We start from the raw sequence: 23817 nt of genomic DNA, 5'->3' as shown, positions 1-23817 counted from the left end.
ATGTTGGGAGTATCTCTTATTTCTTCGGTCTGGACTGCTAAAAGGTAGATATAAACTTTGAAAACTTTTTGATTGTAAGCAATAATTTATAACCTAATTTATCAGTGTCTGACATTCCACTCTCCAATAAGATGATGTAGTGTCTTTGCCTGTGATATCAAACATTTACCAGCTTTATGGGCTTTCAGGCAGCTTGACAATTCTTGAAAAAATACTTCTGTGACAGTACTACGAATATCAGTGCTACGAATACAACAAAAAGTGATTTTCCTTGTTATTCAAGGTGGGAGGGGCCTGTTATTCTCCTAAACAGGGTTTTGAGTATGGCGTTTCCAATAGTGTACTTTTCGTTTCCCATCCCCATTTTTGAGAGATTTAAAGCTCTTTTTGGAAACTCCCATTAATTCGTATTAAATTTTTAATAATAAGATTAACCGAAATAATAGTTACCATTCCATTCCTGAATCAGTGTCAATAGACAATTTTTTTTTTCAAAGCACTATAATTAGCTTTTTGAAAAGGGTGTTAGCTCAGTGTTTTATTTTCAAACATTTCTTTGATTCGATAAGCTTTAGTGATAGCATTTTCGACGTACATAACTTTCTTTTTGCATTGTCTCTCATCCGGTTTTGGATTTCCCCAAGGCAATTGCCTTCAACTGCCCAGGGAGCACTTCAATATGTTCGGGGAACGCTGGCACTCTCTGATGCAACTTAAATTATTCCGTAAAAGAACTAAACATACAATTAATTTGGCACAAAGGAGTTCGATATAATGCAATAAAATTTGGATTGCATAGTCGGTGCTTATGTGTTACATAATACACACTCGAGAAATGAAGTTTGGTTAATGCTAATGAAATAAAACAGAATATGATGAAAATAAAACACTTTAGTAACAAAATCATGAAAACTACGACAAAGAATTATCGAAGGGAGCCACCCGTAGCTCATTATATTAAATACGTAACTTAAACTAACCTAGCCAAAATACCAACTAAATTTTAAATAAAATATAGCCATAATGTAGTTTGCCACCGAGCCAAAGCTAATTGTCTGGAATAAACACCGTGAAAACCGGTTATTGTGACAATACCCAATACATAAGACAATACTTTTGTCTCATGTTCGCGATAAAAGTTCTCGAGTGTGTATTATATAACACATAAGTACCGCATAGTCAAATAGGACACAAATGTGGCAAGGATGGGGCAATGTGTGGCAAGGTTCAAAAAAGTGGTAGGGTTAGGGCAAGATGTGTAAGCCTAGAGCAAACTTAGTTGCTCTGAAGAATAATTTTTTTTGTGGTTGTCATTAGTCTCTGACGCTTGTCCATCATCATCTGGAACTCTCAAATCACCAGCATGATCTAAGTATAGGAGAGTTTTAGTTTCTATTTTGATTCCATGCTCTCCCATAGCCTTTGCACGCTTCTCTGGACAAAATACATAAATTGATCCACACAAATGGTGATAGAATGCAATCTTGCTTAAATCATGATTCAGTATGAAACCAGGTACTAGCCTCATTTCCTACATGAACCGCATCAACATTGTTCTCGTGCATTACACTAATCATTTCCATTTATTTATCTGGTACAAGGATAGGACTCTCGCCAAAGCTCTTCTTTCAGCTGAGTCAAACGCTTACTCATAATCTATAAAGCTATATCAGGCACTTCTTAATTACTAATCTAAAATTGAAAATTTGGTCAACGCATCATCTCCCCTTCTTAAAACCCCACTGCGTTTCTCTCAAAACCTCGTCAACAGGGTCTCTAAGTCTAAAAAGGATCATCATACTTAGTAATTTACTTCCTGCAGAAACCAAGCTAATACTGTACTTGCTCTTATCAGCTTTCCTGAAGAGGAGTTTAATTAAAGCTTTTATAGAATCACTAGGCTCTTCTCCTTTTTCAAAAACCATATTCATATTCTTCAGAAATTTATTCTTAGCTATAAATCACCAAATTTATAAACTCATTTTTCACACAATCTGCGCCTAGGATTATTATTATTCATCCTTTCAGCGCTGTCTCTAATTCTTCCTGGCAAAATAAATCTTCCTTCATTTCCGAAGTATTACAAACCTTTAAAATCTTTTCTATGTCATCTCTTGTATCTCTATCGCGGTTTAGCGTTTTCTAAAACTGCCCGTCTCTCTTTAACTCTTTCCTTATCACTATTATGGCCTTGTTCCTATCTTTAACTTGGACAAGTCAGGGATCTAATTGTTTAAAATGGTTAAGTGGAAACTTTAATAACGATGCATATCTTAAAAACTATAAATTTTTTCCTAGTTTTTGATCTCTTTTATTTTTATTAACTTATCTCTTTGTTTTGTGTAATGTATAAATGGTTTCTAAAATTTGTTCGATTTTTCAAATTTTTTTAAATTTTAGACATCCTTCTTAATAACATCGTTTCTTACAATTTTTTTGTTTTAATCAAGAACAGGTAGTGCCGACACAGGCAAACTATGAATTATTTTTTATATCCCCGTTCCTGTGTTTTCTTTTTTTTTTCTCCGTCATTCTTCTCTGTTATTAAATATGAGATCTTGTTTGAACTGGTTAAGCGGAAACTTACACAGCCATATATATATATATATATATATATATATATATATATATATATATATATATATATATATATATATATATATATATATATATATATATATATATATATATATATATATATATATATATATATATATATATATATATATATATATATATATATATATATATATATATATATATATATATATATATATATATATATATATATATATATATATATATATATATATATATATATATATATTTATATATATCATAAAAATTTTAAAAATATTCAAACCGATTTTTAATAAAAGCTCTTCATGTGCAGTTACGCAGTTTTGATAATCACAGGAGCTAAGTTGAAAGAAGTTAAAAAGTTAAAAAGAAGTTAAGTTAAAAAGAAGGATACGTGAGTGATAAATCAATTAAAAATAATCTAAAATGTGTGGGACCAAATGACTGGAGAAGGTGAGAATTTCATTTAAAGGTGCAGGGGCGTTTTTTTTTTTTTGGGGGGGGGGGGGCAAAGGGGGCAGTTACCCCTCCAAAAATTTGGAGAAAAACTATTATATAGCCAGTGCCCCTTGACTATTCGGATGTGGACCCCTCTTGCCCCCAATAAAAATGCCGGAGATACTCCCCTGCAAAAGTGTAAAGGTGCAGTAGTTTTTAGGAATCAATGTCTGGTAATGTGTGAATTTTTGGGGCAAAAAGCGCTACCAATTTAAAGAAATCTTTTCGCTTGTTCATTCTCACAGTTCAACGTAGCAACACTAACAAAAAGGTGATAGTGTCTCATATTTTATTAGTGTCTCATACTTTTTGGCCTAAATTTTGATGGAAGAAAGGTAAGAACATTTTTTTCTAGTTTTGAAATATTTTATTTGATTAGCTTTTCTCTTTGTTTTATTCACTGCATGAATGATTTTTAATGTCTTCTCTTTTTGTTTTTATCTTTTACATTTTTTTTAAATAATATTATCACTTGCAACTTTTATTCTTGACCAGGAATAGTGATGACACACTCAAAATATGATTTTTTTTTTCGTTTACTTATCTATTTCTGAATTATTTTTGTCTTCATTATTAAGAAATGGTGTTGTTTCTGTTACTCATAATCAGACGGCAGGTTATGCCAAATAGAAAAAAAAAATGTATATATAAAATGACGAGTGTAGTCAATTTTCATAATACAATTATTTGAAGGAAATCGATATCCTATAATTGAAAAAAAAAACATCTTATGGGGGGCGAAGAAAGCAACACTTTATTATAAAAATAAACACATGCTACCGAAGAAAGAAATAAATTAATTAAAACAAACAGAGAGATATATGTAACTTGTTTTTATAATAATGAGCAGAGATGCAACTGTACACAGAAGATACTGGAATAACAATAAAGTAAAAGATCAATATTATTTTTTCATTATTTTCCCCATCGCTGGAAGATTCCTGCTCGGTGACATCTGCAGTTAGATCCCCAGAGATTGCAGCGACAGGTCGAGTTGTAACAACAATCGTGTGGTCGGTGGTCACAAGTCCCGCCTCGTCGGATACAGGATCGTCTGTAAACACGAAAAAAAGGGGAACGTCTACAGTTACATTAGCATTGTCCAGAAACACAATCAAAAGGGGAACAAATAAGGGAAGCGACCAAAATAATGTTTTATCAACGGTTTTACGTAACTTCTTTGGTATTGCTTTATTGATTATCCTTCAAGTGATGATAGTGATGGAAAATGATACCAAATAGTAACTCACAAAATCGTGAATTTAATTACATTTTATTATCAACCACATATATATTGTTGTATGCAATAAAAATTCAATATGATTTAATTAAAAACCTTTTTTCGAAGACATAACGGATTCGCATATAGCGCTTCGTGAGAGTTTATAGGCCTTTTTTGCGAGCTGGAAAGCGAAGCCAGGTCAGCTTTCCATAGGTTATTTAGGATTAAACGCGCGTAGCGGAAAGCAGCTAGGTGCGAGAAAACAAGAATTGGCTAGATTTGAAGGTGAATCCGGAATGCTAGTTGAAAGTATTTTCTTGGCTAATGGTTTTTGGCACTAAATTCAAAGTTGTTACGCTCATGAATATAACAAAACTTCCCTTTTACTTTGTTTCTTCAATTTTTTTATCTATCGCTTCAAGAAATTATAAGCATTTTTAAAAAATCTTACAAGATAATCACTGAAATGCAACAGCCCGCATAATTTCACTAGCCTGTCTTATAAGCTAGTTACGCTTTCCCTTGTTAATTTTTTTTGCATCTGTCACTTTTTGTGGCTAAAACACGTCTTGCCACGAAAAGCCCCTTATCATTCAGCGTTCATATTTTGGTAAATTTAGTGTTCTTTGAATTCACTCTTATTGCAACAGCTAGTGCAAACTATGAATTTCAAACCTTTGGACGCAAACTGTGTGTTTGCCAAGAATATGATAAATTTAACACTGTAGATGGCAGTCTATAATTCGTTCAGCAATGAAATTGTCAAGGAAAATTGTACTTGGGAGACGTTTGCTTTTTATCTTTTTTTTGGGGGGGGGGGGGTGATTCTCTTTGCAGCGGGTCATCCACGGTAAATCAAAAGGCAGTAATCCATGATATAAATTTTAAAGGAGAACGGATCGACTGAAAAATATGTTTTGTTTGTTCAAGGGCAATAAAAAAAATTGTTGTTTGTAAACAATATTTCATTAGGCATTTAAGGTAAGGAAAAATATACTTTGGTATTGAAATCTTCGATGACTACTGCTCAACTATTTTTGCAAGTTAAAAAAGAGGATATAACACACATAGGAAATAGTAGGAATTTCGAAAAGCCAAATATTTTTCCCATTGCTAGACGCTTTCTAGAGAAATTGCCTACGGACTGTTTTGAGTACCCGACTGACTGACCGTATCTCAAACAACAAGCATTGTGGGAAATCTGGTTCAATTCCCCTTTTTAGGGCTATAATGTGGGAAAGTATTAGATGGCTAGGACATGTTCTGCGGATGAACGTTAGCAGATTGCAAAAGATAATCCTTTTCGGCCAACCGTCTAGGGCCAAACGTAAAACAGGTCGTCCCCGAAAGGGGTGGGACGACGATGTAAGAAAACTTTAAGGGAAGTGGAAACTTCTTGGGACGGAGTAAAGAGGGAGGGTTTTAATAGACTGGACGAAGGAGGAGCGTATGCAATTCTGTTGGCCTCAAGCGGCTTGATGCTGCAGTGAGTTGTTAATAGTCGTAGTAGTCTGTTTGATAATTAAAAAAAGTAACAGACACAGGGGCATAAAGTTTTCATGATTCAGCTCAGATATTGATTTCTGAACCCCAGTGGTCGTATCTGCAGGGAACAACTACTTCCTTTAAAGTACGACACAATGTTGATGTGGAAAGAAGTTGCTCACCCTAAGATAGGGTAGAACACATATAAAGAATCGATAGAACTTGCTTAGTTTGAGGGAGTGGGCTACGGTGAGAAAAAATGTTACTTAATGCCGTTTTCATAACGACAGCCAAGATAGTCCTCATTAGTAATTTGGTTTATAGAGTGCACAGCTGTACTGACCTCAGACGGCTTGGTGAAATATCTATATATTCCTTGAAAATAAAAATAAATACAAACGAGGGGTGGGGTCAGATTCTGGATTTTACTTCCTCCCCTTGGAAGGTCAGAATAATAGAAAAAAAGACCCGAAAAAAGTATGATGTTTTTCTGGCAAAAATGGAAGCTTTATTCGAAACCTTTCCCCTATTGACAATATTTTTACAGGCTTATTTCTTCCCGACTGAACGCCTCTACGAAAGTCTATGCTTATATACCAAAGCAAATTACTAAAAGGGTGGGAAGTCAATTATTATTTGAAACCTAATACCATTTACAATTAACCTTTGTTTATAAGAAAATCAGCACCCTATTCCTATAGAAATATTTTTCTACGAATAGCTATAAGGCCTGGGATCCCTAATTACCGATCCTATCTCCATTTTCTATCGGTCATTTTTTTTTCTTTGCTTGTCTATGCGTTAATCTGTTTTTTTTTGTGTGTATGTATGTGTGTGTGTGTGTGTGTGTGTGTGTGTGTGTATGTGTGAGTGTGTGTGTCGGTGTGTGTGTGTGTGTGTGTGTGTGCATGTGTGTGTCGGTGTGTGTGTCGTGTGTGTGTGTGTGTGTGTGTGTGTGTATGTGTGCGTGTGTGTGTCGGTGTGTGTGTGTGTCTGTGTGTGTGTGTGTGTGTGTGTGTGTGTGTGTGTATGTGTGCGTGTGTGTGTCGGTGTGTGTGTGTGTGTGTGTATTTGTGCGTGTGTGTGTCGGTGTGTGTGTGTGTGTGTGTGTGTGTGTGTGTCGGTGTGTTTGTGTGTGTTTGTGTTTTTTGATGTTTGTTTGTGTGTCTGTGTTTGTTTGTCTTTTTGTTTTTGTGCGTTTGTGTTTGTGTGTGTGTTTTTTTGTTTTTGTATTTGTGTGTGTGTGTGTGGATGAGTGTATGTGTGTGTTTGTGTGTGTATGTATTTGTATGTGTGTGTATGTATCTGTGTGTGTGTGTGTGTGTGTGTGTGTGTGTGTGTGTGTGTGTGTGTGTGTGTGTGTGTGTGTGTGTGTGTGTGTGTGTGTGTGTGTGTGTGTGTGTGTGTGTGTGTGTGTGTGTGTGTGTGTGTGTGTGTGTGTGTGTGTGTGTGTGTGTGTGTGTGTGTGTGTGTGTGTGTGTGTGTGTGTGTGTGTGTGTTCCATCAAACAAGCAAGGCTTTATGAGAAATTTTCAACGAGCATAACTTGTTGTGATTAAACACCGACATAGTATTTTCTCTGCGGATGGGAGCTAGGGGGATATGTTGAAGAGAGCAGATGCTTCACCAAAATATCAAAAATAGGCAAATTATCTGAAAAATCCGTGTAGGCGAGGCTGACCTACTTACATATTTGGGTAGGGTCTAATCTTTAGTGCCAATACATGAGCCGAATCGAACAGCAATAGAAGCTTGTTCCCTATCGTATGAAGTGTTTCTCTTTTTCTTTAAACTGGCAACACTTTTTATAAATTGGTAAAACTTCTATCAATGTGTTGTTGGTATTTTGTTATGTTTATGGTTTTTGCAAATATCTATTAACTGCTACGATTACTACTACTGAAAATTTATCGCATTACAAGATAAAATGCTGTCCATAATTAATAATAAAGAGGGAAAAAAAGATGCAGTAAAAAGCCGCGAAAGAATAAACATGCCCAAACTTGATTGGAATACCCACAAGAGGAACACTGAGCACTTAGTGAGGAGCAGCTTTATAAGGTGCCGCACCTCCATTTGAAATGGTCTCTAAAGGGAAATTGTCCCTGAAAATCATATCTTTTGAATGCTTTGAAAGGGAGCTAGAGGGTTAAAACAAATGAAAAAAAAAAAAACAACAAAAGTTGAAGAACTGGTAGTTAATGTTCTACTGATTTCATCACCTCCGAAATTTAGATGTCTTTTATCACGATTGTCTCCGTCACGTTCAACGCCATGAACGAGTATCTAACACTTAGATCCGTAAGCGTTGTAAACAACCGTACCCATCCTCGGAAATTGTAAAGAGAAGACGACTCGTGTAGCTGTTCCTTTGTCTAAGGTATAATGACCACCCATGCATTTCGAACTCTGTTATTAAAGCGCAGTTGCTCGTAAATTGCAAACGTTGCCCTGAATGCCAGAAGAAAGATTGTTCGTCAATGGTAAAAAACGATGCAGAAGCGCTTGGGAGCTTCCTGCTCTTCGGTCGGCTTTAGGACATAGATTGGCTGTACCAAGTTGAAGCCGTTGCGCATTACCATGCCTCATTAACGACTTCTTTTGGTGAAATTATGCATGGTGGGTGAGGTGGAGCAGTGTCTATTCCCGTTAACATTAAGTATTTCCATAGTGATCTAAAGAAAATTTCGAATCTAATTCTCAATTCCCTAAATTAGATGTCCTCAATGAATTATTTCAAAGACTCCTTATTCCTATATTAACTTATTGACATTGCTACAATCTGCATATTCCTTTCTAAGATGGCGGAAGCTGCAAAGTCTTGTCGCTCTGGCGTCAATGGTCGGCCATATTTAACGATGATAACTAAGAAGAAAAAAAAATGTTGACAGTTAACACCGGACATAAGCCTAATAAGCTGACGTTTTTAACGTTGTTTTTGGTTGCAAGATTTGTAACGACCCAGACGAGAATTTTAGCAAATTGAATTTGTAGTAATATACTGCAACTACTACTACTAACAACCCACTGCAGCACCAAGCCACCAAACACCATCATAACTGCACCTGCTCTTACTGCATCCCAGCCTATTCAAAGCTTCCCTCCTTACATCCTCCCGTAAAGTACTAATTTCCTTTAGATACTTTCTTACGACTCCTTCCCACCCTGTTGGGGGGGGGGGGCGAACTACTTTTCGTACAGCCCAAGATGGATGGCCGAAAAAGCAGTAACATCCTTTAGAAAAAAAATTATTTTCTCGTGCAAGTTACTCTTTGATCAGAAACACTACTACTACTAACAGCTCACCGCTGCACCAAACCGCCTGAGGCCAAGAAAGCTACGCACACTCCTCCTCCATCCCCATCTATTTAATGCTTCCCTCTTTAAACCCTCCCAGGAAGTTCCCATTTCCTTTACATCTTTCTTTATGACATTCTCCCACCCCAACCGCAGAAGACTTGCTTTCTGTTTAGCCCAAGAAGGTTGGCCGAAAAGAAAATCTTTGGCAATATGTGATTATTCACCAGCAAGACGTGCCCTAGCCATCTCAACCTTTCTCTCATTATAACCCTAGAAAGCGGGATTGAACCACACTTTTCGTACAGCCTTTTGTTTGAAATAAGGTCAGTCAGCCGAGTACCCAGAACAATCCGTAGGCAATTTCTCTTGAAAACATCTAGCAAATCTTCGTCCGCTTTCCAAAGCGCCCATGCTTCAGAGCCATATTTGACCACTGGCTATATTTGGCCATATTTAACCAGAAATGACATTAAAGAACCTTATTTTATTTCAGATGATCAAACATAATTGGTCGAAAGAAATAAGTGACGAAAAGAAATGGTATAGCTGTCATCTGAATTTCTGAAAACGTCTTTTTTTTGTATTTTCATTGAAAAAATAAAAAAAATCCCTGCCCCTCTCCTATATTTCTTGAATTGTGTCATGGGGAGATTTGTTATTGATATCTGCAATATAGTAAATCTTAAGTGTACAATTTCATAAATAGTATGAGGTATCTCTGTCTGGTATCATAAGGTATTAGGCTGGTATCTTTATCGTATTTGTCAGGTATAAGATTATAGGGTATATGACTGTCAACTACCACTTTGCCATTGTATCTCCTGGCTCTTCTCGGATCCTCTGACGAAAGGAATAAGTACTCATGAAAATTCCACGTCTTTTATTATTTGGAGATTTATTTTTAGTTCTTTTCTACAAATTAAATAAAAAAAAAACAAGTTTTTTAACTGAAAATAAGGAGCGACATTAAAGCTTAAAACGAACAGAAATTATTCCGTATATGAAAGGGGCTGTTCCCTCCTCAACGCCTCGCTCTTTACGCTAAAGTTTTTTATTGTTTTTAAAAATAAAGTTGTGAGACAGAGTCAAGCTTTAGGTGTAAACTTGATGTGGAAAAGTTTTCAGTTGAAAAGTTTTTCAGTTGAAAACTTGTTATTTCTGATCGTTATTTAATTTCTGATCGTTTTTAAAAATAATGCTGGGCAATTCGGCACCCCCTTCATAGCAATTTCCCTTCCCCCATGAAAACTTCCTCCATAGAAAGATCCTCCCACGTAACCCCCAACCCACCCACCACCACTACGAAAAAATACCTCCTGAAAACGTCTGTATACTTTCCAATAACCAATACTATATATAAACATTGGGCAAAGTTCATAGCTTGCAGCCCTTCCCCCGGGTACTGTGGGGGATTAAGTAATCCTCAAAGACATAGTTATTATACTTTTTGATTTTGCTGAATAAAATGGTTATATCAAAATTTTGATTAAGTGACTTTGGGAAATAAATGAGCGTGGGAGGCGCCCTAGTTGTCCTCCATATTTTGGTCAGTTAAAAAGGGCACTAGAACTTTTAATTTTCGTTCTAATGAGCCCTGCCGCGATATTCTAGGACCACTGTGTTGATACGATCACCCCTGGAAAAAAAAAAAATAATAAACACGCATCCGTGATCTTTCTTCTGGCAAAACATATAAAATTCCACATTTCTGCAGTTAGGAGCTTGAAACCTTTACAGGTGGGTTCTCTGATACGCTGAATTTGATGGTGTGATTTTCATTAAAGTTCTATGACTTTTAGGGGGTGTTTCCCCTTTTTTCAAAAATAATGCAAATTTTCTCAGGCGTGTAACTTTTGATGGCTAAGACTAAACTTGATGAAACTTATATATTTGAAATTAGCGTAAAAATCTGATTCTTTTGATGTATCTATTGGATAAAAACTCCGTTTTTAGACTTTCGGTTACTATTGAGCCGGATCGCTCCTTACTTACAGTTCGTTACCACGAGCTGTTTGATAGTTAAATATGCCAATTATCTTCAAATGCTCTACTCGGATCCCATGATGAAAGAATAAGTGGTCATCTAGCTTGAAGATTCACATCTTTTATTATTTACAGATATATTTTAAGTTCTCTTCTACAAATAGTCAAATATGACAATTGTCTTCAAATGCTCTACTCGGATCCCCTGATGAAAGGATGAGTGCTCATCTAGCTTGGGTATTCCACATATTTTATTATTTGCAGGTTTATTTTCAGTTCTCTTTTACAAATAGTCAAATATGTCAATTGTCCTCAAATGCTCTACTCGGATCCCCTGATGAAAAGAATAAGTGCTCATCTAGCTTGAAGATTCCACATCTTTTATTATTCAGAAATTTATTTTCGGCTCTCTTCTACAAACAGTCAAATATGCCAAATGTCTTTACTCGGATTCCCTGATGAAAGAATAAGTACTCATCTAGCTTGAAGATTCCACATCTTTTGTTATTTGGAGGTTCATTTTCAGTTCTCTTCTAAAACTAGTCAGCTTTGTTATGATAGTTTAGCTTGAAGATAACCCTGTTGTCACATCTAAAGGCTGCGTGATATTTTTACGCTTTTGAGGTAATCGCTAAAAACAGTTTGGTAAGTTTTTCTCATAGGGAGGATCAGCAGGGTAGTGTAGATCAGAGAGATTAAAGTGTAATTGATCTTAAGAGACTACACGGATCCTCCCTTTGTGGTTAACTTAGCAAACGGTTTTAAGTGATTATTAGATTAATGTAGAACATGGGTGGATAAAAAAAAAAGGCTGTTCTATAAAACAGATAATATGTTACGCCTTGTTTAAAATATATTTTGAATGGTTATTTACATTTTCAAAATTATTGTCGAACTTGATCCTTAAAATCAGATGATAATCACAGGTCAAAATGCGGGGAAAAGTTCATTCGACCTCACAGTCTTTAGCCTTGTTTTGATAATTCTAAATCTAAAAACAGACATATTTATGTTGTCTAAAATATTTTGTTGATAGTTTTTACAATTTTCTAAATTGTTGTCAAATTTGATTCTTAAAAGTAGATAATGACCACAGAAGAAAATGGGAGGGGGGGGGGATTTCAGTCGACATCGCAGTCCTTAGCTCTGTTTTGTTGATCCTAAATTCACCAAAAGTAGTTTCACAAATGATTTGTGAGAAATACAAGTTGAAATATATACGCAGCTTAATAGAGCCATTTGTATTCGGCAGAGCACAAATTCAATCACAGTAAGAGCGAAGAGGAAAATCACAGGAAGAGCTTAGTCTAATATACTTCCGCTGTGGAAACTGTGTTTTAATTTTATTGGTCATTTTTTTTACGCCAATCGTCATGTTTTCTTTTTTATCCATTCATACTATTCCTTAAGCATTTCTCAGAGAGAGGTGCCAAATAAACCCCCCCCCCCCTTTTACCCATTTTTTTTGTTCGTCGGTTTTCGTTATGTCAAATTGTGAGCCAGCAAAAAGAAAGGAAGACCTGATTGGCACTTTTGTATGAAATTTTAAGTAAGTAACAGAAATGAAATTGTTTGATTCACAACTTTTGTACAAGTAAGCTTTTTATCCCACTGGGGTAAGGGTCTATAAGCACAGTTTAGGCATTTATTGTATGATTTTACAAAATTAGAACATTGTATCTCTTTTTCTAGATGTTTAGTATTAGATAGGAGTATATCAGGTTCGACCGCTTCGTCATAAATCCCCACAGACCTCAAGATCATTCAGATAAATCCTCAAGATCAGCTGCCACTAGAATGTCCCCTAGAGTGTTGAATTGAAACATAAGGACTGTTTGTCAGAAGTCGACGGAATCTTAAAGTAAAAAACAGTAGCTATTTTGAAAAAAGTTACATATTTGAAACTATCAAAGGAGAATAAAGTTTTAGGCTCTGAAAAATAAAAAAGAAGAAATACCGTGGTTCGAAAAAAATTACTGAATTTTCTTTGCATAGCTAATATGTGCAAACCGAAAATACTTATAGACAGTTTAAACTACTACTACTACTACTACTAACAACTCACCGCAGCACCATGCCGCCTAAGACCAACACAGCTACGCAAGCTCCTTCTCCACCTCAATCTATTCAAAGCCTCCCTTTTTACACCCGCCCACGAAGTTCCCATATCGTTTAAATCTTTCTTTATGACGTCCTCCCTCCCCAGACGAGGACGACCTGCTTTCCCTTTAGCCCTAGACGGTTGGCCACAAAAAACAATCTTCGGCAATCTGTCATCCGTCATCCTCACAATGTGTCCTAGCCACCTCAACCTTTCTTTCATTATAGCCCTAGAGAGCGGTATTGAACCCCAATTTTCATATAACCTATTGTTTGAAATACGTCAGTCAGCCGGGTACCTAGAACTAGAACAATCCTTAAGCGATTTCTCTGGAAAACATCTAGCAAATCTTCATCCGCTTTTCGGAGCGTTCATGCTTCAGAGCCATATTTGACCACTGTCATCACTGTAACTTCTAACATTCTAATCTTGGTTTGCAGACTTGAAAGTAAAAATTGGTTCTATTGATTGAATTGAACAAAAACTTATGATTTGTGTGATTTGACCATAAAAATCTACAGCAGAACGTAAGAAAACAACTCCTCAGTCCCTCCCTATAAAACAAATTACGAAAGACTTTTAGGGAATTCAAAAAAACAAATTCTAATGATGTTCGGCAGAGATTTTATGTTCAGATAGGTTTAACTACAATTCTATAACCCTTAGTCTTCTTTACAAAATTAAAACTGTATCTATGACTCTAACTATATCCCCTGAATGGGCTAAATCATAAAATTAACAACCTAGGTCCTGAGACATGACGAAACCCTTGATGAAAACCTTTGTGTGATGGATTTTTTGTTACACCTTAGCAATAATATTCCATTTCTACAGAATAGGCTTTGTTTTCTATTGTGTCGAGATAAATGTATATATATATATATATATATATATATATATATATATATATATATATATATATATATATATACATACATACATACATATACACATACATATATATATATATATATATATATATATATATATATATATATATATATATATATATATATATATATATATATATATATATATATATACATATATATATATATATATATATATATATATATATATATATATATATATATATATATATATATATATATATATATATATATATATACATACATAAATAAATAAGCAATAATATTCCATTTCTACGGAATAGGCTTTGTTTTCTATTGTGTCGAGATAAATGTATATATATATATATATATATATATATATATATATATATATATATATATATATATATATATATATATATATATATATATATATATATATATATATATATATATATATATATATATATATATATATATATATATATATATATATATATATATATATATATATATATATATATATATATATATATATATATATATATATATATATATATATATATATATATATATATATATATATATATATATATATATATATATATATATATATATATATATATATATATATATATATATATATATATATATATATATATATATATATATATTATGTTTAAGAGGTAATTACTTGGCAAAAAAAAAAAAAAAAAAAAAAAAAAAAAAAAAAAAAAAAAAAAAAAAACTGTCGTCCTAATCCAGCAATTGAGACAAATGTGCACTTGAACGAGGCTTTTACCTTACCCATCTATCCAACTACCTAGGACCAAACAGTATACCCAAACCGTCAACCAAATAGAAATGTCCAAGTCCATGCAAAGTCGTCATCAATAAATGTAAGTCGTTGTAAATTTACAAGCAAAAGCACCTTAAATTTAGCAAAATATTTCCAAGCAGAACCTTCCATTTAGGGCTCACCAGAAGAAATACCACCTGCCTTAACGGGTTTCGAGGCTTTACTTTCTTTACCCGGCACGGTGGAGCCTCTACCATAAGAATTATATGGTAACCCATGTCAGGTAAAACTTGTGAAATACATGCATACTAGTCAAGCTATTAAAAATTACATACAAAAAGTGTTTCAATGTTTCAATATATATATATATATATATATATATATATATATATATATATATATATATATATATATATATATATATATATATATATATATATATATATATATATATATATATATATATATATATATATATATATATATATATATATATATATATATATATTTTTTTTTTTATATATATATATATATATATATATATATATATATATATATATATATATATATATATATATATATATATATATATATATATATATATATATATATATATATATATATATATATATATATATATATATATATATATATATATATATGTGTGTGTGTGTGTGTTTGTGTGTGTGTGTTTGTGTGTGTGCATTGAATGTCAAATGTAAGGGAAAAAGCGCCTCGCAAGATTTTGGGTCCTAACATCAGGAGAAAGTCTTTCAGACCGATTCTCTTCATACCTCCTGTTTCATGCTTCCCCCTCTCTGGTATTCAAAAATAATAAACTCTACTGGGCCTTCTCTGCTACAGTTCATTCATTGACTTGAGGTATTTTCATGATAGTACAACTTTCAACCAATCAATTTAATCAATTACCTTAATTTTAAGCAAACTGGTAAATGTCACACCTCAGATCATCTTTGGTCATCGCTAGTAATTCTGCATATCCATGCTTTTGCAATGACTACTGGCTTTAGCGTGTTTTTTTTTTGTAAAATTATTGATATTAATATTTAAAATATCTTCACAGGTCATTATTAAACACACAAAAGAGCATGTTTATTGGCTGGTATGTTCAAATAAAAAGGATTAGCAAAGAAAATACAAAATATCAGACATTCTACTACAATTTCTTTCGCGGCCGACAGACCGAAAACCGACCGGCTTAGGTGGACCCCCTCCCACCTTCGTTCATATATACCAGCCCCCTGTCAACTTAAGTAACTTTTAATTCAGAAGTACAATGAGACAGGCACGTGCTTAGAAGGGGGAGGGGGCTTTTGGGCTAGTATCTCATTCAGATCCTTGGAATTTTCCTATCATTTCTTATATTTTCCTTATAATTTGCTTATTTAAAATTATCAATGACATCTAATAATTACAGATGTTTTAATTAGTTTTAAATTATTTTCATCATTCACAACTATTGCAGACTGTCACTTTAAGATATACGTGGCTTTAGAAGACCACGGTAGTAGTATGTCAAATGTCGGACAGGAGGATACGGTGTATAATATATACTCACTTTTGAGTGACAACTAGGGATGGCAAAGTCTCATATCCTCCGGAATATCCGTCACCATCCGAATAAGCAAGGTCGTCAACTTCATTTTCTAAAAAAGAACGTCTATTTAGGCTAGACTAAATTCTTTTTTAAATAAATATATATTTAATAATAATATAAATATATATAATAACAATAATAATAATAATAATAATAATAATAGAATAATAATAATATACCAATATAATAATATAATAATAAAATAACAATAAAATAATATAATAATAATATATATATACATATTTTAATATATATAAATAAATATATATTGGAGCTGCTAATTGCAATTACTATATGCATACTCCTTATCAACACGGCTTCAATGTATTGGTGTTCCAAGTGATCCGATTACTGTTTACACTTTGGCATTCTAGAATCAAAACGCCTTCCTCCAAAAAATCTAGTTCTGTGTTGACAAAAACCAATCTTCACTCTCTATGATTATCTACCCAAATATATCGACTGATGAAGTCAGTGACACCACTAGACGCTTCCATTATTTTCATACTATACATTGAAACAAAAGCATTTGTTACAATGTCCATATAGTCCCATACCCTAAAAGCACAATTATATAAGATTTATTTCTTCAAAGAAAGTATTATTATTTTAGACAGTCAAACTGTTGCCAGTGAGTTTGTGCAGATGGGAGATAAAATAAATGTTGACAAACGAAAAAATTGCATAAAAGATCCGGGGAAGCAGTATTTACAGAGAAATAAAAAGAAAAGCGTCAAAGATTCGGGGAAATATGATTTACAGAGAAAATGAAGAAGAAGCAAAAAATTCTTTTTTGGAAAAGGAAAATTGTGTCCATTTTCATCACAATCTTCACAATCTGGAGATTCAGTGATATATGATTTTTTCTATTATGAAGTTTCCACTTTTTCAATAAAAAAAAAAAAAAAAAAAACAGATTTTATTTTTAGTGTCCTACCTATTTAGTGAGCAAGAATGTTTTTTATTATAAAATCATAAAAGTTAGCGAAAATTTTCATTGGGAAGTATTGAAGCTCCCCTTTTCCATCCATAAGCCTCAATATTGGGATGAAAATGGACACGATAATTTCTTTTTCAAAAAGTAAATTTCTTTCTTTTTTTCTTCTTTTCCTCTGTAAATAATTTCCCCCCATATCTCGAGATTGCGATGAAAATGATCAAGATTTTTCTTTTCCAAAAATAGAATTTTTTTTTCTTCTTTTTCTCTGTAAATCATATTTCACTAGAACTTTAAATTTCCGTTCAAACGGGCCCTCTGCCTATATTCTATGAGCAATGGTTCGATATGATCACCCCTGGGAAAAACAAACAAAAAACAAACCAACAAATAAATACGCATCCGGGATCCACAAAATACAAATTCCACATTTTTGTTGATAGAAGCTTGAAACCACTACAGGAGGGTTCTCTAATACGCTGAATGTTGTGATACGATTTCCATTGAGATTCCTTGACTTTTATGGGATGTTTCCCCCTTTTTCATAAATAAGGCAAATTTTCTCAGGTTCGTATCTTTCGAAGGCTAACACTAAACTGAACGAATCTTATATATTTGGAATCAGCATAATAAGCTAATTCTTTTGATGTATCTATTGAAATAAAAATTCCATTTTTTCGATTCGGTCACTATTGAGCTGCGTCTCTCCTTACTACACCGTTACCACAAACTGTTTGATAGTTGAGCTATAGTCAACTTCATGTGTTTTACCTTCCATAGTTACAGCTACTCTGATCATTTTACCCTCCATCTGAAGTTGACTTTTCATAAATCCTGCCTGAAGGATGCTAGGAATTACATTTATTACTTAGACTTAGGTCTTCCCACGCCTAGAGGAGCACAAGGTGGCAACGGTAGACCTCAATTTCAGCTGGTCTTGTACCAGGGATCAGAGCTCATTCAGGGTAGTTTTAAGACTTGCCACCTCTTTCTCCAAAGACCGACCTAGTGTATTGCGCTGTCCTTCTCTCATTCGAAGACCGGGTGTGGTCAAACATCATACATTGTGTGGCATAAGTTTTTCATTTATTTTTGACAAAGATGGTCGTAGTTTATTTGATAGGATTCCATTCAAAATCCTCTCATAGTTTTTGGAATTGGTATAAAAATTTTCAAACGATTTGTCATACTGACAAAGATGCCGACGTTCAGACCTTGTCAGAGCTACAGTTAACTGAAATCAAGTCAACTACCGCAGTTCAGGGTCTGAACGCACTCTAAATATACTGAGTGTGTATTCCGGAGCTCAATTATCATTAATGTAAATTAGTAATTTTTTTTCATTCCAAAACAAAAGGTAACGAAAATTTATAAGGGCTAGATTTGTTGTTTTCTAAACTAACTGTTATAACAAATTACCATTATTGGTAATAGTGTTCTAGAACACTCCCTGAGTTTAAGTGATTAGGTCAAGTCAATTATATGAATAAATTTGACAAATTTTACATAGCAACTTTCGCATTAAAACAAGTAAGTTGAAGAAGCTAAATACATTATTCTGATTTGGAAGAAACTTCAGGCACATTTGAGTTTCTTGCCTTGCTAAAACAGGTATATAAAACTTATGTATTTCAGATTAAAATAAAACTTATATATATATATATATATATATATATATATATATATATATATATATATATATATATATATATATATATATATATATATATATATATATATATATATATAGATATAGATATAGATATGGAACTTCTTGGGAGGTTGTAAACAGGGAAGTTTTAAATATAGCGGCGTTGAGAAGAAGCGTGTGCATCTTAGTTGGCCTCTGGCGACTCGTTTCTGCATTCAGTTGTTAGTAGCAGACACACACATATATATATATATATATATATATATATATATATATATATATATATATATATATATATATATATATATATATATATCAGGGCCGTATCCGGGATTTTTGTTCAGGGGGGGGGTTTACTAATTTTTTACTTTTTTTTGGGGGGGGGGGGTTACTAATTTTTGACTCAGTTTTCGACTAATTTTACTGATTTTTACCTAGGTTTTACTAATTTTCGACTTATTTTCGAGTCGGTCAAAAATTTCGGCGGGGGGGGGGGTTAAACCGGGTAAATATCCGTACCTTACGTAACGAACTTCTATATCCATTTATTTTTAATACGTATATTAGAGGGTTCATCCCCTAGTCAATACTTTGCTCCTTAAGCTAAAGTTCGAATTTTGTTCCAATTCTTTAAAAATGACCCCTTAATCACAAATTCCGTAATTAGAATAAATAGCTCTTATGAAAGTACTAAAAAATCTTTGGCTTAAAGAGCGAGGTATTGACTATGGGGTAAACCCAATCATATACGTAATGTTTTCTGTCGTTTCAAGTTTTGATGTTGCTCCTTACTTTCAGTTGGAAGACTTGTTTTTTATATAATTTCTGATCTTTTTTTTAAATAATGCTGGAAAATCCGACGCCCCTTCATATCAATGTCCCTTCCCCCATGAAAGCTTCCTTCATGGAAAGATCGTCCCACATAACCCTCGACCCACCAACCCCCCGCTACCATAAAAAATCCCCCCTGAAAACGTCTGTATACTTCCCAATAACCAATACTATATGTTAACATTGGGTAAAGTTCATAACTTTAAGCCCTCCCCCGAGGACTTCGGGTTATTCAATTATCTTAAAAGACAGAGTTATTACATTTTCGACAATACTGAACAAAATGGCTATTTCACAATTTTGATCAGGTGAATTTGGGAAAAAAATTAGCGCAGGAGAGGGCCTAGTTGCCCTCAATTTTTTTGGTCACTTAAAAGGGGCACTAGAACAATCAATTTTCGTTCCAATGAGCCCTCCCACGATATTATACGACGACTGGGTCGATACAATCAATCCTGGAAAAAAACAACAACAAATAAACACGCATCCGTGATCTTTCTTCTGGTAAAAAAAATACAAAACTCCACATTTTTGCAGATAGGAGCTTGAAACATCTACAGTAGGGTTCTCTGATACGCAGAATCTGATGGTGTGATTTTCATTAAGGTACTATAACTTTTAGGGGGTATTTCCTCCTTTTTTCGAAAATCAGGAAAATTTTCTCAGGCGTGTATCTTTCGATGGGTAGGACTAAACTTGATGAAACTTATATATTTGAAATCAGCATTAAAATCTAATTCTTTTGATGTATCTATTGGCATCAAAATTTCGTTTTCTAGAGTTTCGGTTACTACTGAGCCGGGTCGCTCCTTACTTACAGTTCGTTACCCCGAACTGTTTGACAGTACAAAAAATTACATTAAAGACAAGTCAGTATAAGTCCTTCAAATTATGTAAGTAAAATAGCCAAGAATAAAAATGGCAGTCAATGTGGAGAACAATGACATACTGGAGATGCTTTAAATGCTTCAAATTAAAAAAAAGTTGGAGGAAATTAGAGGAAAGCGATTAACCACTAATGGAACATTTTGAACGCAAACATGAATCAAAATGCGCCCTAGGAGCTTCGGACTCCTTTTACTAGACTTAAAAGTATATGTATCAATGAAAAATCCAACTTACTCACATACAACTTGTTTATCCGTGTACACCCAACTCTGTTAAGTCAATCTATATCTGCTAAATATGGCAAAAAAAAAAAAAAAAAAAAAAAAAAAAAAAAAAAGGCTACGGAAGGATACATCAACGAGGAATTTGCACCCGAAAAGGACTCGTTTACTTTCATTGACACTAAACAGTGTGAACTATATTTCTTATTTCAAAATTGGACGTCCTAAGTCCTAAAACCTCCTGGTTGCAATTGTCCGTGGTTGCACGTGGTTAAATCCGTTTGAACAAAGACGTATCGTCCGCCTATATTGGAAAAATTAACAGGGTAAATATAATATATTTTTTTTTTAATCGAGCTGGGTACTTCCGAAATCGAATTTCGCCGGAAGAGAATACATCTTACACTTTCTATGGACGATCTACTACATTCTTGTCTTTACTTGAAATTAATCTATCTTCTGTCCAGCATAGAAATTCATAAGAAAACAGAAAAAGACATCAAATAAATTTAATAAACTGACTACCTTCTCCTGTGTCGTAAATGTTAGCCGAAACACAATGTAAAACAATTAACATGATCAAAATAGCGAATGACAATTTGACTTGTTTCATCTTTATTGTATCGCTCAACTGACCGAAATATGACTGGATTCTGCCCTTACATGCTTTCTAACTGAAAGGACTGCGCACATGGAAAGCAGAAATTGCAGCTGAGTTTCAAATGGTGACATCACGCTCCTACGCAATTCATCTGACAAAGACATATCCCCCGACACCTTCTCAAAAGATATCATCTTGAGGTATCCCTCCTGGAGGGAATTGTAGGACTAAATAAATACTATAGAAAGCGTGGATGTATGAAGCTTGATTATTAATTTGGATGGGTAAGACGAGCCATAGAGGGCATTTTGAGTGAAAAAGAGCAATCCAAGGGCTATTCACTGTACAAAGACTAATTAAGAAAAGGGAATTTGGTCTTAAAGAATGACCAAGAATGATGATAATCAGTGGCGTCAATTTACGAAAATTTAGGGGGAAAGGGCAAAATGTATTTTTCGAAATATGAGGGGCAAATTTTTTCTATTGCATCAGTGAAAATGAAAAAAACAGGCATTGTTTAATGATAATACAAAAAAGAGTATTTTTGAAATAGAGGAGAAAGGCAAAATAATTTATGTGGGAAAATGCCCCCTACCCCCCAACTGATACTCCTGTTGATAATCCTTTGAAATACAAAAGTCATTTGCTTCAAAAAGAGCTGGACTTACTAATAAAAAAAACTATATGAGAGCAGCAGTTAAATTTGTGCTCCTACGTAAGAATTGCTTTAACACGACATGTTGAAGTATCTTGTAATTTGGCTTATTCACTATTGTTCCCTCTTACGTAAGAGCACAAATTTAACTCCTGCTTATGGCACCAAACAGCTTAAGGAGTAACTGTCCTTTGAAGGTGTTGTCTATATAAACCAACAGATTGGTAATGTTAATGTTTGTATACCTTAGCAAGGGTCGTAAGTTATGCCCTGGTAGCACATAAGGTTTTTATAGAAGGTGTTGTCGTAGAAACTTCAAAAAAGGCTCATTTGATTGGAAATTTAAAGGGCTAGCGCCCTTTTTAATACTAGAAAGGGATTGGAGGGCAACTAACCCCCCTATCACGCCCACATTTCCCAAAAACACATCCAATCAAAATTTTAGATATAGCTATTTTATTCAACAGAGTTTTAAGTTCTGTAAATTAGGTCTTTGAGGATGACAACCCCCTCACAGTCCTCAGGACAAGGGTTGTAAGTTTTGCCCTGGGGGCACATAAAGTTTTATAGAACGGGTTGTCGTAGAAACTTTAAAAAGCATTCGATTAGAAATTGAAATGGCTAGTGCCCTTTTAAATAGTCGAAAGTAATTGGAAGGCAACAAACACCCCTACAGGAGAACATCTTTAGTTCAACTTTTCGTACCGAAGCTGATCCATTCCCAGAGGATAGACATTGACTTGAAGCTCTTTGACTTGCATGCAAGTTGTAACTTAAAAAGAATCTCAAATCAGTTTATCTGCTATAATTCTATGGGTAATGTCCAGAAGCATCTTTTCTACACTTAGATACTTTTCTGTGAGACTTATATCAATATTTGGTTCCAAAGGCATTTTGGAACAAGCGTTTTCATGCTTGAAGATAAATAAGTCTATAAGTAAGTCACTGTTGACTAATGCCAATCAGGGTTGCCACCCAGTGAGAAAAAGATCACTAGATTACTGAAAAAATCACTAAATTAGCACATAAATCACAAGATTATTGACCAGAAATCACTAGAATTATAATACCCTTTATCTTTGTAATTAATAATTGTTTTGTTTCTTTACCATGTTCTATACAGGCGCACCTGCAGGAAGGGGGAAAATTACCCCCTAGATGTGGAAAAAGATCTTTAGATTGACGTTTTGTTTTTTCTCACCCTTGAAATTTCGAGAAATGCCTTTTTGCAGCTTTATGCAGAGAATCGTCGCTTTTCCCTGTATGTTCCTGTATTGATACCCTTGGCTTATCCCCAATCACTGACAATTGGTTATCGGTGATCTAATCGAAATATTTGCTTTTTGTTTTTAATTTATTTTCCTTGTCGAGCCGAAACCCCCCAGTTTTTCTAAAAAAAATGTAGAAACTATTTTCCTTTTTACTCTAGTTGAGCTAGTATAATTACTGGGACACCAGCAACAATTTTGAAAATGGCCTTTTTATAACTTCATGGAAAAAATGTGTCCCACTCTTCACAACTTTCGATAAGCATCGGTCTTATTGCTTCCTAAAAACAGTGGCACTTGTTAATTATACGGAACACGCCCAATAAGT

General features: G+C 33.9%; 1 protein-coding gene across 2 annotated transcripts; it reads right to left on the bottom strand.

Moving 5' to 3' along the window:
• Positions 1–3812: 3812 nt before the first annotated feature.
• LOC148945420 (U8-agatoxin-Ao1a-like) lies at positions 3813–21611 on the bottom strand. Of its 2 annotated transcripts, none has more exons than XM_089098608.1 (3): positions 21491–21611; positions 16399–16486; positions 3813–4159 (listed from the first exon to the last, which is right to left on the bottom strand). In XM_089098608.1, the coding sequence occupies exons 1-3, from the start codon at positions 21576–21578 to the stop codon at positions 3994–3996; spliced, it is 342 nt and encodes a 113-aa protein (XP_088954734.1). In that variant the 5' UTR covers positions 21579–21611; the 3' UTR covers positions 3813–3993. The 2 variants fall into 2 exon arrangements, with proteins under 2 accessions (XP_088954734.1, XP_088954735.1); XM_089098609.1 differs by having other exon boundaries at positions 3813–4132.
• Positions 21612–23817: the final 2206 nt, after the last annotated feature.

Source organism: Artemia sp. Qi Xiang Cuo, chromosome 13 (assembly GCF_049724085.1).
Source record: "Artemia sp. Qi Xiang Cuo chromosome 13, ASM4972408v1, whole genome shotgun sequence".
NCBI lineage: Eukaryota > Metazoa > Arthropoda > Branchiopoda > Anostraca > Artemiidae > Artemia > Artemia sp. Qi Xiang Cuo.
The sequence above is the reverse complement of the archived record's forward strand: the minus strand, read 5'-3'. Positions and strand labels throughout refer to the sequence as shown.

What these genes read in the sequence shown, in the direction of transcription:
- LOC148945420 (XM_089098608.1), bottom strand. Translation starts at nt 21,578, where the DNA reads ATGAAACAAGTCAAATTGTCATTCGCTATTTTGATCATGTTAATTGTT. An exon ending in CATTTACGACACAGGAGAAG is followed by an intron (nt 16,487 to 21,490) that starts GTAGTCAGTTTA and finishes GTTCTTTTTTAG; the next exon opens with AAAATGAAGTTGACGACCTT. An exon ending in TCCCTAGTTGTCACTCAAAA is followed by an intron (nt 4,160 to 16,398) that starts GTGAGTATATAT and finishes ATGTAACTGTAG; the next exon opens with ACGTTCCCCTTTTTTTCGTG.